Raw genomic sequence first — 16164 nt, 5'->3', positions numbered from 1 at the left:
AAGGTGTACCTGGCTGCTATTGCTGCATGCCATGTGGGCTTTGAGGGTAAGACGGCTAGCCAACATCCTTTGGTTTGCCGTTTTATGAAGGGAACTCGCAGGCTCCTCCCTGTCTCCAGGTCGCTGGTGCACTTATGGGACCTGGCAGTGGTTTTAAATGGGCTCAAAATGACCCCATTTGAACCCCTGGAAGGAGCTGACATGAAACATCTGTCACTCAAGACAGTGCTGTTACTGGCCCTGGCATCCGCCAAGCGGGTCAGCGATATCCATGCACTGTTTGTACATCCTTCATGCACTCAGTTCGCCCCAGGGCAAACGAGAGTGTTGTTGAAACCCAACCCTGCCTTTACACCAAAGGTGGTTGGTTCGTGTACCCCAATTGACATTGAGGCATTTCCTCCGCAGCTGGTTTCCTCCGGGGAGCAGCAGCAGGATCTGTTGTGTCCAGTCCGGGCTTTACACACATATATGGACAGATCAAAAGAGCTTCATCTTAATGACCAACTCTTCGTGTCCTGGGCTAAACCTCACAAGGGTAAGCCTGTTACTAAGCAACGGCTCTCCCACTGGATCGTGGAGGCGATTGCTTTGGCCTATACGAGTCAGAATCTGCAAGCACCTTCGGGTCTGCGGGCTCACTCGACTCGGGGCCTGGCTACATCCTGGGCTTTGTTCAAGGGTGTTTCCATCCAAGACATCTGTGCAGCGGCGAGCTGGTCCTCGCCGCTCACTTTTGTCCGCTTTTACAGGCTAGACGTCTCCGCTCCAAGCGTGGCCCGAGCAGTGCTGGGCACCTTGTTGAGTCGGGACTCCACCTGTTAAATTCTGGTTGATCGGTGATCTTCAAGATAAGCTCGTCTGGCAATACGGGAGCTACAATATCCCATAGTGAGACATCGAACGGAGTGTTATGAATGAGAACTATAGGTTACTTACGTAACCCCAGCACTCAGAGTAACATGAAGTGAGATGTCTCACCAGACGGCCCTCCTTGCTATGGTGAAGCGAAAAGAGGTGCTTATTTTGAATGACGCATGCGTCGTGGCGCAGGCTACTTATAGGGGGTGATTTCCCCTGACGTTGACGTCAAGATCACCAGCCAATCAGGATTGGCGTAATGAGATTGATGCTTCTGTTTGCTCCGCGATGAGGCGCATCCCATAGTGAGACATCTCACTTCATGTTACTCTGAGACTGGGGTTACGTAAGTAACCTATAGATTGTATTCATCCCGAAGGAAATTGTTGTGCCAGAGTAACAAAATACAATAAACACAATAAACACAGCATATTACTTGATATAGAAAGCTTTAGAAAAGGTTTTGAGCCGATTACAGTCATCCAGAGGTGAGCTGTGTGTGTATATATATATGTATGTACCTGTGGTGGCCCGGAGCTGATCACACCACCAGCGCGTAGAGGATTCAATCAATGCTTGGCGGTGTAATCAAAGACAGAATCTCTTTAATTTCTATTTTGACTCACCTAAAACACTACAGGCAGTACGTTGAAATCCATTTATGTCGAAAGAACAATTTGTCTTAGGGCTCACTCTCATTTTCTCACATGCTAGTCTCCCCTCTTCTTCTCTTCCCCTTACACTGTATTTATCGCTCTCTCTCTCCTCATTCTTTATGGTTTCATCTCTCTTCTCTCCTTTCCATTTCTATCGATTGTTACGAAACCTTGTAAAGGAGTTAAACAATATAGAGGCTTGTTCTGGGCCTAACAAGAAGTATTTCATTCCAATTCAATTTTATTGAAACAATTGTATTGTTGATTGTGACTCAATATAAGAAGCTGTGAAAAAGCAGCACATCAGGAGAAGCTAGAGATTGAAATAAAAATAACCTATTTACAGGGACTTCACAGAAACCTCATACCTCTAAAATGAAAATATCAATGGGTAGAAAAAAGTTCACACCACTTGCTCCAAATCAGGGGTTGATGTGTGCCATTTTCAAATAGGTGAAAATTGTGGCTTTCATCTACAGCAGGATGACTTTGTTCTTTCTTCAGCTGCCTCTCAGTGGATAATGTGACACTTTAGTTCTGTATTATGTTTCAAGCTGTTTTTGTTGAGAGGCGCCATGGAAAATGTGTCCCCACAGGCTGAGAGGTAATGTAAAAGTTTGAGAAAGAAAGCTAATGCCATTTTTTGTTGTGCTAATTGTGAACTAAAATCATGTTTTATCTTGTTTTTGACCATTTTCATTGAATGAATGAATGAAAACTTTATTACAGACTCAGGGTCCAGATAAAAGACAAGACATTACATATAATAAATTACATACACAGCGTAAAAAGAATTAATAGTTTAAGAATAATTTAAATCAGTGTCCTACAAAGAGACAACTATACCAATGTCTCCACAGCTGCGATTGGTAGCGTGTAGTCCTAAACCTTATGTTCGATAAGGCCAAGAGGATTTCATTATCAGTCATTAAGCTGCAAATACATTTATACATAAGATTTCTTAAAACAGCTTGTAGAGTATTGACTCCTGCAGCCACACACATTTCACTTGCACTAGACCATCGAGGTCTCTTCAGCAATATTCTCATGGCATCATTATAAGCTACTTGAAGTTTCCGTAAACTTGCTTTTCTGTAGTTTGACCACAAATGTGCTGTATAGAGCGGTGTGCAATATGCTCTGAACATAGACATCTTCACTCCATCTGTACACGCACCAAACCTACGTAGGAGAATGTTTGCTTGTGCATACATCATGCGGCATTGCCTATAAATATCTTCATCATCTGTCATTTGTTCTGTAATAAAGTGTCCAAGATATTTTAACTTATTACAGACACTAAGATTAATATCAGACAATTTAAAATCAGGAAATGTAAGACATTTATCTTCTTTGGTTCTAAAGATCATGACAGCACTCTTACTGGCGTTGTATTTGATGTCATGTTCCACACCATACACAGAACAAACAGCAAGAAGCTGCTAAAGACCAGCGCTAGATGGACTCAGCACAACAAGATTATCTGCATACATTATATGGTTCACTAGAGTACTACCAATCATGCATCCAGTATTACAGGCTCTCAGTCGCTTAGACAGATCATCAATATAAAGGTTAAAAAGAACTGGGGACATAATTCCACCTTGTCTGACACCATTGCTAACCCCAAATGGGGCTGAGACCCTATTGCCCCATTTGACTTGCATAGTCTGGTGGCCATACCAGTAGACCAGAATTCTCACAATGTATTTGGGCACCCCTCTTTGACTCAGTTTAACAAATAACTTCCTATGATTAACACGATCAAAGGCTTTAGAAGCATCAATGAAACACATAAGAACTGAGGAGTTATTACCTCTATATTTGTTGACAATTTCCTTCAAGGCGTATATACACAAGTCAGTGCCATGTTTAGCCTTAAAGCCAAACTGGTTATCTGTTGAGTTAATAAAGTCATCTAATCTGTCCAGCAGAATTCTTTCTAGGACTTTTGACAATATGCTGGTTAATGCTATGGGCCTATAGTTATCTAGGCTTCCCACTTTACCGGCTTTGTCCTTAATAACTGGCACCAACAGAACAGACAACATTGAGTCTGGTAACAAGCCATGACTCATAAAGGCAGTAAAGCAAATAGAAAGAAGAGGAGCTATCTTTACACTGGCATATTTAAGATGTTCAGCAGAAATATGATCTACACCACTGGCTTTGTTGTCTGACAGCTTGTTTATAGCTTGGCACACCTCATGTGGCATTATCACCATTGACTCATTGTTATCAATATCATCTACCCTATACAGTTCACTTTGGACACAGTTGAATAAGGTACTATAATGCTGTCGCCATAACTCCACAATATTGTCTGTTCCGGATGTTCCGTCAACAGTGCATGGTAGAGATATTTTGCATTTATTAATAGCCCTCACTTCTTTCCAAAAATCCATAACATTGTTACTTAGCAGCTTCTTAGCCATGGAATCGGCCCTCGTGGCTTGCTCAATTTTACAGATGAAGCGGATAGCATACTTGTATCTTGCATTAGTAAGCTTCTTGTACTCAAATACAGACCCTCATTGTCTTTCTTCTTCGAAAAAATAATGCAGATCAAAATATTTGAGAGAAAAGCAGCCTTTCCTGTCCCTTAAGACTGTTGCACACACATAACTATCACAGAAATATGAACACACATTTAATAAAGAGATAGTGGTCCATCTGCAGGTCTCAAAATGCCAAAAACAAAAACATTGAAATTCAATAGAAATGTCATTATAATACACAGACAATCTGTTTATTCTATTCCGAACTGAACTTAGCTAATTAAAGTTCTGAAACAATGGAATAGAAAAAAACACAAAAGCAAATTAATTGTTAGGAGACATGGGGTCTCCCAGTTATTTAAACAGAAGCAGTGAAATCATGTCTGGAATCCTGTATTAATCCTCATTAACCCAATCATTCGCAATGTGTGAACATTTGATGTCAGCCTACTATTAAAATGTTGCACTCAGAGACAAAAGGAGAAAGGTTATGACTATATTTATCTGCACATTATTGTATTTAACTGTTTAAACTATTAAGGCACAAAAACACACACTTTTGTCTCCTTATCAAATGGAGAAAATGGAAGTATAGTCTTAACGGTGTTCTTCATTATTTTATATGTATTTGTGTTTGTTATATAAATGATATATGAATAATGAATGAATATATTATAGTTCTCAGTTATATACAAAACATGTCTGAAGCGTTTGGCTTGAAATACCAAACAGATCATGCATTGTAGCATCCCATAAACCTGTGTCTTTAGCTTTAAATGCTAATGAGCTGCTGCTGGCCACGCCCCTTTGAGAATCATCATGATGATCAGCTAATTTTTTACAGGTTTTTATATAGATGGATCAGGACAAAAAAAGAACTAAACAAATGAAATGGATCAAATTGTATTTGGCTTCCCTTGTGAATACTTTGGAAGTTGCCCCTTGTCAATGCTTTTATTAGTATTATGTATAGAAAATTGATTAAAAACTGCAACCCAAGCCACCTCAACTGTTCAAACACAATAATCAGATGATATGTCTTTTAAGTGACTACAACCTAAATTAAAGCATAATGTCAGATAATAAAAACCCTCAAAAATAGCCGACCCCTTTTCAACCTAAAATTAAATACGTTTAATTTTCATAATTGTATTTTTAAAGACCTGCAGATGCCCAGGTGCTGGATACTTACAGCTGTGACAGGTGGCTCCTCGATAGCCACTGTTGGAGCAGTTACAGTGGAAGGTGCTCCATGACTGAGTGCATCTGCCTCCGTGTTCACAGTGACTGGGAGAGCACCTGCAGACAGACAGAGACAAAGACACAGATAGAGTGTCTGTGAGAAGTTATCTGAAAAGTTTCTCAAGGACTTTGGTACAATAATCAACAACAGGCATACAGTACACCTGCCAATTCTGATGAGCAGGTGCGTGGGGGGGGGGGGGGATCAAAATGAAAGCAGTCTTAAAACCAAAGTTTCAATCTTTTTAAACGAAAACTTCTTTATTTTCATGTCGAGTGGAGGTGGATGTTCTGAGAAAAAGCTGACGTCGTTGAAACATGCCTTTCTTAGTATTGTGTTAACTAACATTGCATCAGCCAGCGACAACATTCTCAGACTCCCACCAAACCCATCTTTCCAAGAACAAAGGCTTTTATTATTTAGTTACACCTTTTATCAAGAAAAGGAGACATATTTTGTTCCTCAGTCTCCCATCTGCTGAAGATGCACACAGCACATTATTCATTACAGCTTCTGATAAAAATGTTACCATTTACACAGACACAAAGTGGAACCAATAACGATTCAGTTTACAGAATACTACAACATTTCAACATGATTCCTATACCATGATGTCTATTAGTTTGATTTTCTGTTGAAAGTTTTGAGAACCATATCTGTGACTATCCATCCAGGGAATGCCGTGTGTGGTGTCTGTAGTGCTTCCACAGGAGGAGAATGTGTGTGTGGTGGAAGTGGTGCTATTAGAGGTGAGGGGAGGTCATTTGCTGTGTGAGGCCTATAACATTAGCAAGTCAGCTTCCAAACTGTTTCATGTATTGTATATTAAGCTGGGACCAGATGCAATGTAATCAACTGCAGTTAATAAGCTAATTTGTATACAGGTCACATAAGCAGAATGAACACAGGAGAACTACATTAACGGTGATTCAATCTTTACAATCTCACATTAATGTACAATTCCAGCCGAGTTTGACTTTTAGATAAATACAAACATATAATTGGGTGAGCCACTAGGAAACGGTAAATTGCACACCCATGGAAAATACAGAGTCTGAACTCTAATAAGTAATATCTCATTATCTAATCAGAGACCAGAGAAAAAGCTTTATTTCAAGAGACCTTCTATATTAGTAAACACTCATATGGTGAATGTTTAGTCTCTCCCTAAGCCTTTAAATAAGAAATGAACACCAAATGATTTACAATGTTTACCTGTAGTGTATAGACACTGAATTATGTTGTCAGAACATCCTATCAAAAACCTATTTCCGATGTGAATACACAGAAAAAGGGACATGTTTAAAAGCTCAGGAAAAAGTGGAGGGACCACTTTGTTTAAGCAAGGTGAAATTGAGTATGAGTTTCATTTCACAGTATGTACTGTCCTGTTTGCGAAGACAGAGATGTTATGTTGTTAGTACACTTACCTTTATGTACTTTTAAATTCTTTGGATGACTGTTAAAACTGGATTTATGTTTCAGGAAGGGAATCTTTTTTGCAGCAGATTTTATCGGCAAATCTTGCAGAGAAGGAAGCGTATTTTGTTTAGCACAGAGCGATAAAATGACCAATAATCTGGTACTGAAATGGAAAGTTTAATCACCTAAACTGTATTTTTGCTGTCTATAAAACACATAAGGGTTGGGCGCAGACACAAAGATAAAGAAATCATTTAATTCATGATGAACTTTTACCTGTGAGAAGCATTATTCGCCTGATGCATTACCACCATAACTACACATCTATACCCAACCCTAACCAATATATCATTTCAAGTTGTATAACTCACAAGAGTCCAAACTAAAAATAGAAGTACAAGAGACTATATACCAGCTTAGCATGGACAGGTATTTGACAGGATGAGAGAAAATAGGTATGGTCAGAAGATTTACAAATTAGAAAGCATGGATGCCTCAAGATGGCAGGAAGGGAGAAGATAGGGAGGAGGCGAGATACAGAGGCTTAGGGTGATGGACGGAAGGAAAAATGAAGTGAGCATCAGCGAGATGGAAGCAGTGACTAGATTCCGACAGTGAACCTGAGGAAATGAAGTCAGCCAACTGAAGCGAGACAGAGCAGAGGAGAAGCTGTGTAACACTGCAGAGATAAAAGTTGATGCTGCTGAGAATCATGGCATTCGACTCTTACAGCGGTTGTTGAAGCTAACAGCCAAGGTCTTTTACATAATATGTCTTTACATGTCTGCTGTTTTTCCTTAGAGTGTCAACACATCTACATCCTAGAGATTTATCCTAGGATGATTATCTTGCATACCTGATCATCAACATTTTCAGCCTAATATTTCACATAAGGTCCTCTGTAAATTCATTGAAGGCCACAGACCTTGTTTGATGCAAGAACCATTTTCTTTCTACCATATCACTGCACAGAAGAAAGAGTGCATCAAACCATTGACCAGAGCCTCTCCTGAGCTAGATAACGTTACAGCTCACATGATAAGAAAGCCATTCATGTTTACATCTTGCACTGTCACAATCAAGAGCATCTCAGCAACTCACACTAAAAACACTATTTTTCAGAGAACTGTCCTATTAATTTAACTGCAGGTAGAACATTATTTTACTAAATCCGAAACAGTATAGTCCTAGACTGTGCATGCACCTATTTTGCTGAATCTTTTCAACATCCACATTGCCCTGACTCCCACTGCCCTCTGTTACAGTGGGTAGGATTCCACTTTTCTTGGCAAAAAACATCTGTGGTCACAGTAGGCAACTCTTTCTCCTGCAGCATTGGTTGAGTTTTCTGTCATTGTGTCAACACCCAGTTTGCTGTCAGCAGTGTAACCATGCTGTTAAATACTGTCAAACTATGTGCAATATGTGCTTTATGTGCAATATATACTTTATATACATATGCCATCTTTAATAACTGTAATATATACCGGGCTGCTAAATCCTAAGAACTGCTACAGGATTTGATTTGAAGATTTGATTTGTTTTTGATCTGTATTTTTGAAAATTATGTAACTTTTTTAGTTTTTATCTTTTTTTTAGCATATTGTTTATTATATTATAACTTAGTACTTTAACGCATGTAAGATATGCAACTGTGACTGTCTGTGGCTCTTTCCTGCTGTAACGCTGCAAATTTCCCCTCTGTGGGACTAATAAAGGTATTCTGATTCTGATTCTGATGCTGCCTCAAACAGAAACTCAGAGAGAGAAAATTACAGAGAGGATCAGAAACTCTAGCGCAGGTCAAACGATGAACTGCAATGTAGCTTGTACCACTAAATCTAGAATAAATATTTTCAAGGCTAAAAAGGGTTTAAGTTTCACAAACAATGTGTCCTCGATAAATCTCTGGAGGTCTCCTGGCTTGACTTACACTTTGCAATGTAATGTGACAGCGTACTGCACCACTGCACTTTGTAGCTTATCTTTAAGTTTTGAGCGCTGTGTAACAGTGTGCTATAATGTATCACAGGGCTTGCATCCTATCCCCCCCGGTTTCTAATACTGCCTCAGGCTAAAAACCAACACAGCACAGGCCCTGATCTGGACTGGGGTGTCCTACTAAGACTTAAAAAAGCCGCTGTCTGCTGAGAGAGAGAGGGGAGAGGTTTGCTTAATGCTTTCAGTCTGCTCTGCACCTGCTGGATAAACTGCCAGATTGAACTTGAACACACACACACACACACACACACACACACACACACACACACACACACACACACACACACACACACACACACACACACACACACACACACACACACACACACACACACACACACACACACACACACACACACACACACACACACACACAGGTTCAACCTAACCTGGATATGTTTGAGTTAGCCGGTTGGCCTAATCCAAAACATACGCGCTCTCGCTAAACTGTACTACGACGCTGGTTATCAAGTGGATCGCTCAAGCCAGCCGTGTCCTATCTAGTTAGGTGCGCGTTCACGGCCAGATACGGCTCAGCTGACTCAGATAAGGAGATATATGATACATTATGAAGTGATATGCCGCGGACTGTACTTAATGTACTCTGATCCGGTTACTTATGTTGTGGCAGATATTTAAGTAAGCTTTCTTAACGCTAATGTTATAATAGTCTAGTCAGATTGCTCTGAAGATGGGAGGTGATATTCTATTCATGTTCACGTTCACACAGTCGGTGATTTTTGCCGGCCGTCTTTCCTGCGACGGCAGTTTTTCTGTATTTCCTTTCTCCTGTAATATGACTTGATCGCTTTAAACTCCGCACACTGAGCTCTGATTGGTCAGCAGGCGGTGCTTTCACTGAGTTGAGCTCTTAGCCTGCAACCTAACCTGGTCCCGACCAGGGGCCTATACTACGAAGCTGGTTCAACCTAACCTGGATATGTTTGAGTTAGCCGGTTGGCCTAATCCAAAACATACGCGCTCTCGCTAAACGGTCCTACGACACGGGTTATCAAGTGGATCGCTCAAGCCAGCCGTGTCCTATCTAGTGAGGTGCGCGTTCACATGAAAGGGGTGGTATCTGGAGCATTAGACCAATCACAAACATGGAGAAGCGTACTGACAGCGCAGCGTCATACTTCCTGAATGAAAAGTGAACTTTAATACTAGTCAAAAATGAAGAAGTTAAACTTTAAACATCCATGACTTAAACACTTTATCCAGGATAAAAGCCACACAGCTGCACCTGCAAGGTGAATACAGCTGGTAAAAGAAAAAGTGTTTGAATGCGTACATTAACAGGTTTATGATATCACTGCCCCGTCTAAAACACGATCTGACTTCAATTACATTTGTCTCGAGTGTTTCGTCAACTTATGTGTTGCTTAAAATAATACTTCTGCATACAGTATGTGACACTGTGATTGTTGCACGGCCAGATACGGCTCAGCTGACTCAGATAAGGAGATATGTGATACATTATGAAGTGATATGCCGCGGACTGTACTTAATGTACTCTGATCCGGTTACTTATGTTGTGGCCGATATTTAAGTAAGCTTTCTTAACGTTAATGTTATAACAGTCAGATTGCTCTGAAGATGGAGGTGATATTCTATTAATGTTCACGTTCACACAGTCGGTGATTTTTGCCGGCCGTCTTTCCTGCGACGGCAGTTTTTCTGTATTTCCTTTCTCCTGTAATATGACTTGATCGCTTTAAACTCCGCACACTGAGCTCTGATTGGTCAGCAGGCGGTGCTTTCACTGAGTTGAGCTCTATGGTTGAGCTCTTAGCCTGCAACCTAACCTGGTCCCGACCAGGTTAGCTGCTTAGCATATATTACCATGGAGATCTAGCCTGCTAAAAAGAAAACCAGCTTCGGATGACCGGAAAGCCGGATTTTTCCCTGAATTTAGCCAGCTAAGCGAAAATCCTGCTTCGCAGTATACCCCCCTGGTGGTGACCTGTGCTTCTTTGTATGTGTGTTTTGACAAGTGTATTATTAAGTTGTCAGAAAACTGACAGTAACAAAAGTGACTGCCTTCTGACAGCTTCATCTCTCTCGCTCCATAAACACGCACAGTGAAGGAAAGAGGTCGACAGCAGGGAGCACTCAGTTCAGAGACTTCATAGCGTACGAAGGAAAGTGTGCCCTAAAGGTGTCAGTACTGTATGCTTCAAATGAAGTGCGTTCAAACCCCCTACATCGATTATCTTTTCATGTCAGACTTTGGCACTTTGTCCAACAACTTCGTTAATTTTCCATAACAAAAAATCCGACAAGCAACTACTTTCTCGTTTTTCCTTCATTGCAAAAGAGTAAGTCCGAAAATGTCCGGCATTATACCCATTTTTACGATTCCTCATGTTGTATCCCTCTCTCTGTGATGCAATATTTTTAGCGTGGCTCTTTTAACCTAGCCATTCAGAACATTTTTGCCAATAGACAGGGTTGAAATAAACGGATTTCGTGCTCTGACCTGGAAACAACATAGTGAAAACAACCAGTGCCCCCGACACATACTTTGTCAAAGAAAGGGGGCATTGAGACGCACAAAACAAATCAACCCAGCAGGACCTGAAGCTCAATCCCTGACTATACAGCCATTCCCTGTTGTAGTATACTTAAAATGTTCTCTCCATGATAACTTAGGAGGTACATCATTCCCATTTTGTCTTTGATAATCACCTTAGGTGAACAAGGGGAAGTAATACATGTTCCTCTAAGTGCTAATTAATCCACTAAGCAGCACTTACAGTAAGTATTTCAGTCTCTCTTCAGGGTGTAAGGCAGTTAGGTGTAGCCAGTGTTTGAAGTGGCCAAGGATGAGAGTTCTAGATTAATAAATGGTTGTTGGTGCTTATTTTTCAATCCCTTGATTTCTTGTGTGCCTCCAGGAGGGATTTCCCTTTCATTCCGTGATACAAACAAGTCTTTTTGCCACCCAAGAGAGAGTAGATTTAGATATTTGCATACTCATGTTTAAGTAAAACAGTGAGCTATAAGAAATACCCTCCTCCAGAACTTTTTCCTTGAGTAAAAAGCCCCAGTCAGTAGACTGCCAGATGGTATATTTAATATGACACACTTTCCATATATCACTTTAATTGTAAAGCAACTCTTATAGCAGAATTTCGTATTCACCTTTCATTCACCTTACCACTTAAGCAGTCAGACCGTAGAATGTAATGTGTATCTACACATTTGAGTACACACTGAGAATTATTAAGAAGGTGTATGCTGGATAGAAAAATGCACCCATTATAAACCACACCTAATTACATCTATATGAAAGTGTTCACAAATGTGCCCTCAAATGCAGAAAACTGCATGCTGCCACAGCGCTCTCCACGGTACTGAACCTGCTAGTAGCAAGGAGATATTTACTAATGCTTTTAGAATACAGTATATCCTTTCAATACGTTTTAAGTAAATAGTTTTATTATTGGGGACTATTTTCACAGATTTTTTAAATGAATGACTATTTATCATGGCAGCAAATATCATGAAAAAATGCATTGTTTTGCATGATATCAAAACAAACGACAGGAAAAAGTAGAATATTGCCAAATGGGCGAAGCCTGCAAGCTAGTTCAGGCAGTCAACTCGAGCACTTATGCTGCATTCATACATAACGCCCCTTGCCACTCTACAACCAACCAAACAGAGTCTCATTAATATGCCGCTCTATTTAACCTGCCAGATCTCTCTCCATGCATTGCTTGCTGCTGCTATTGCTGCAGCGACTTCCACGTCGCTGCTGCTTGCCTGCCCCACCACCACCCTAGCTTCCACCTGTAGGCTCGGGGGTTAGTTATTTAATCATCACTCATCGTGCTATGTATATCTGTGGAGTGATGAGGCCCGAGCCTAGTTGCCAAACTCAACTATGCTGCTTCTAATAAACATGTTAAAGAAACACGTGAGTTGTCTGACTGAAATTGAAATCATGATTCCCTTTGATCCTGTTGAGTCGAATAATGACAATTGTCAAGACTAGATGATTAGCCTCGTTTAATTTATTGTCTCTGTATTATCAATGATTTCACAATTCCAATACTCACTGTGGAAACTACTTTGCACCAAATCAATTCACAGAGTAGATGAAGAAATGATTGCACTTATTTATCAGCCCAACACTTTGCATGTAAACAGCAGAAAAACATTCAGCTGGTTCTTTTGGAGACTAACCTGTCAATGATGCCGCACATATCAATCTGCAAGTGGCTGTAGTTTCCCAGCATCCTTTGTTGCACTTTGATCAGGTCAACTGGCTGGTTATCCAGAGTCAGCAGACGCATACAGCCCTGAAACACTTTGAAGGGGTTCCTACACTCCTGACTGCTGCAGCAACCTGGAGAGGGAACACACAACACTCACTTATTAGTTGGTCCACAGCTGAATTGACAACCCCCTTCTCCCCCTTTCCTCAGATAATAACACTGATCGTGGTTTATCGTGGAATATATTAAGTATAATATATGTCTGAATTCACGTGGGAACGTGTTATTATGTTAATTTCACCAGGATATTCTAGTATAGGGGGTCAAAACGTTCGCTTACAAGTGTTGAAGTGATTATGAATTTTCTGACTCCAAGTGTTTGATCCTTCTTGGCTACCAAGCTGTGAAGGATATTTCTATATTCCTCATCACAAGCGCAAGTTCAGAATTAATGTCAAAAAAAGTTGTGACACAAGAAGATAAAGGCCAACAAAGTGTGTTTCTTCTAATGTTATCTTGAAAAAGGCCTCCTTTAGGTTATTAGGCACAGTATCGGTTACCAAGATACTTGTGTGGTTTAAACAAATCTCACCATTCAGCACTGGAGATAGATTCCCCTCTGAGGAGAGACAACATCTAATCAGTCAGGGGTGGAAAGTAATTCAACCCTTTTTGATCGCTGTGAGATACTTCAGTGTCGGCTAGTTTACAGTATACTTCCATTCCACTGCAATTCAGAGGCCCCTGATTTACTTGAGAATGTTCTGCATTTAGAACAACATGGAAGGGGCAGATTAAAAAGTTAGCAGTGTATAATGTGGTTAAAAGGGCTCTACTTTTACCAGCTGTAAATTAAAGCTATGTTCACGAACAAAGCATAATAGTCTTGTAATTGCACTGTTGAGGAACCTGGGATCTATGTTTTGTATACCATACATCATTACTCCATACTGTAATTGCGTATATGTTATGACAATAAACCTTTGAATCTTTAATACAACATTATAAAGCAAAACATTATTCTAAAATCACGATTAGTACATCTAGTACTTTAAGTATAGTTTGATAGCATTTATACTTTTACCTAGGTAAAATAAACATATTTCTTCCATGCATGCTGCATGATGAGTGTATTTGGTTGTTTCGTTGCTCTACAGAAAAATAAAAATAAAACTTTTTTTCATCAGCAGAGTTGCATTTTTAGATTGAAAGTGCACAAGATGCTTATCATTTGATAATCACTGCAGATTTGTTCCCAAGGTTTTTTTTTTTCTCCACTCACTGTCTGTGTACCCTCACATAAACTCTTATAATAGGTAGAATTAAGGGGGCTATCTTTGGTGACTTTCTGTTTCTTGCTGTTCTCTTCATGACTGCAAAAATGACTAAGAGAAGTTTTCACACAGTGTTAACTTTTTAGGATTCAAAATCCCTTTAAATCTTTACTTCTTTTATCATTTGGAATGTGTGTTATGTAATCTTAAAACCTGTGTATCCACAGCATTTTCCTTTATTTCTGTGTAAAAGAGTACTTCTGGAATAATTAGAGGGGAGAGCATATTTAGGCGCTGCAAAGACGAAAGAGATTGGGATGAATTAAAAGCGAAGGGGATGGGAGAGCGAGAAATGCATAGAGGAAGGAAAGTAAAAGGAGAAAGATAACTTGAAGGAATATAACTTTAAAGAAAGCGAAAGAAAGGATGAGCAAGTAATGAAGAGCGAGATAAAGCCTATTTATGTCTTCATCTCTTTGAGGGTGCCAATAAAACCTCCTAAGTAGATCTGCCGATGATAATTGCCCCCTGAGTGGCCCCATGAATTTTAACCAGTCCTAAATATCAATGTAAGCAGTTTGTGAGGTACAATTGTAAATATTCGACAACAGAAAAGTAGGGTTGAAGATAAACACCCTCAGCTGGAGACAGCACAGATAATGTAAGATTTATTTCACTTACCACCGAAGAAGAGTTGACTGTCTGCGGTTAGAGGAAGTGGGATGCGGGTGTGAGCGGTGGCTCCTTCGTTTTTGTCCACTGTGATGCTCAGAAGATCTTGCTCTGAGTTCAGCTCCACAGAATGCCACTGACCATCATTTAGTCCTGAGCCTACACACACACACACACACACACACACACACACACACACACACACACACACACACACACACACACACACACACACACACACACACACACACACACACACACACACACACACACACACACACACACACACACACGTCATAAAAAAGATAAATGCTATTTGATAACATTGTCATTTGATTGGTTCTTCCCCTTGCTGTTTGGGTTTGACTGCAAATCTGTTAAGATTTGTTGGTGTTTTGTAGTGATGTTACGTATTGCACCGAGGCTTCGGAGCGTGTGTCGAGTAATCAACGAAGCTTTTTGTGAAGCCTGAATCGAGGCTTGTATCGTTTTGGGCCAGTGACGTCATCGATGACAAACGAAGCCTCGCTGCCTGTCGATACCACGTGACTGCTTCAGGAAGCGATTCAGATCGGTTGAACCGTTGAACCACAACGCTCATAATACCCATGGATGTATAATAAGAACCATATTACCCCTCCTGTACCCGGGCCCGGTGACACGATGGAATCAAGAGAGCTCAGACCCTCACTCATATAGAGGTCGGAACATGTCATAAGTAGGCTATAAATAGATACAAGCATAAATAAATGTAGGAATAAAAACATCAATAAATACAGGAATACATATCTTACAGTGTTTTCAAGGAGATTCAGCGTGTGTGCTGTGGCTCAGCCTGAAAGCAGTTGACTCATGACCGTAGGGTCCCTGGTTCAACGACTGAACAATACGTATTTGTTGTTGTTTATAAAAGCTACAGCTAAATGAGATAATGTAGTTAATAAATGTATTCTTTGATATGGTTTAGCCTTTCTCAGGCTACAACATGGTTAAGTTTACGAATATTATTAAGGAATATAAATCCCTCTTTGCAATGTTTAGCAGCCTCCTTAGGATTTTCAATCACAATCATTAAACTGGAATAAATACAATATTGTTAATATGAAAATATGATTTAATGTTCGTTGTTTAGAGTTATTCTAAGGCTTTACTCATTGGGAACTCGGTATGAGATAGAGCACACTGTTGAGATGTCCAATCTGCCTGTTTTACACACTTTGACCAACAGGGGGGTTTGTGTTCAAATGAAGCCCATGATGAAGCCTCATGAGATGAACCCTTTTGCGAACCAATTGGCTGGAAAGCTTCAAA

At 40.2% G+C, this 16164-nt stretch overlaps 1 protein-coding gene across 1 annotated transcript in view; it reads right to left on the bottom strand.

Moving 5' to 3' along the window:
• Positions 1–16164, bottom strand: part of LOC117445922 (contactin-associated protein-like 4) — a 188271-nt gene that overhangs the window by 36413 nt on the left and 135694 nt on the right. The window contains exons 9-11 of the mRNA XM_034081867.1: positions 14863–15012; positions 12876–13038; positions 5208–5314 (exon numbers count right to left, since the gene is read on the bottom strand). Coding sequence (XP_033937758.1) covers positions 5208–5314; positions 12876–13038; positions 14863–15012 — 420 coding nt within the window. The remainder of the gene's footprint in view (positions 1–5207; positions 5315–12875; positions 13039–14862; positions 15013–16164) is intronic.

This window comes from Pseudochaenichthys georgianus, chromosome 4, assembly GCF_902827115.2.
Source record: "Pseudochaenichthys georgianus chromosome 4, fPseGeo1.2, whole genome shotgun sequence".
NCBI lineage: Eukaryota > Metazoa > Chordata > Actinopteri > Perciformes > Channichthyidae > Pseudochaenichthys > Pseudochaenichthys georgianus.
This window is presented reverse-complemented; position numbering and strand designations above follow the sequence as displayed.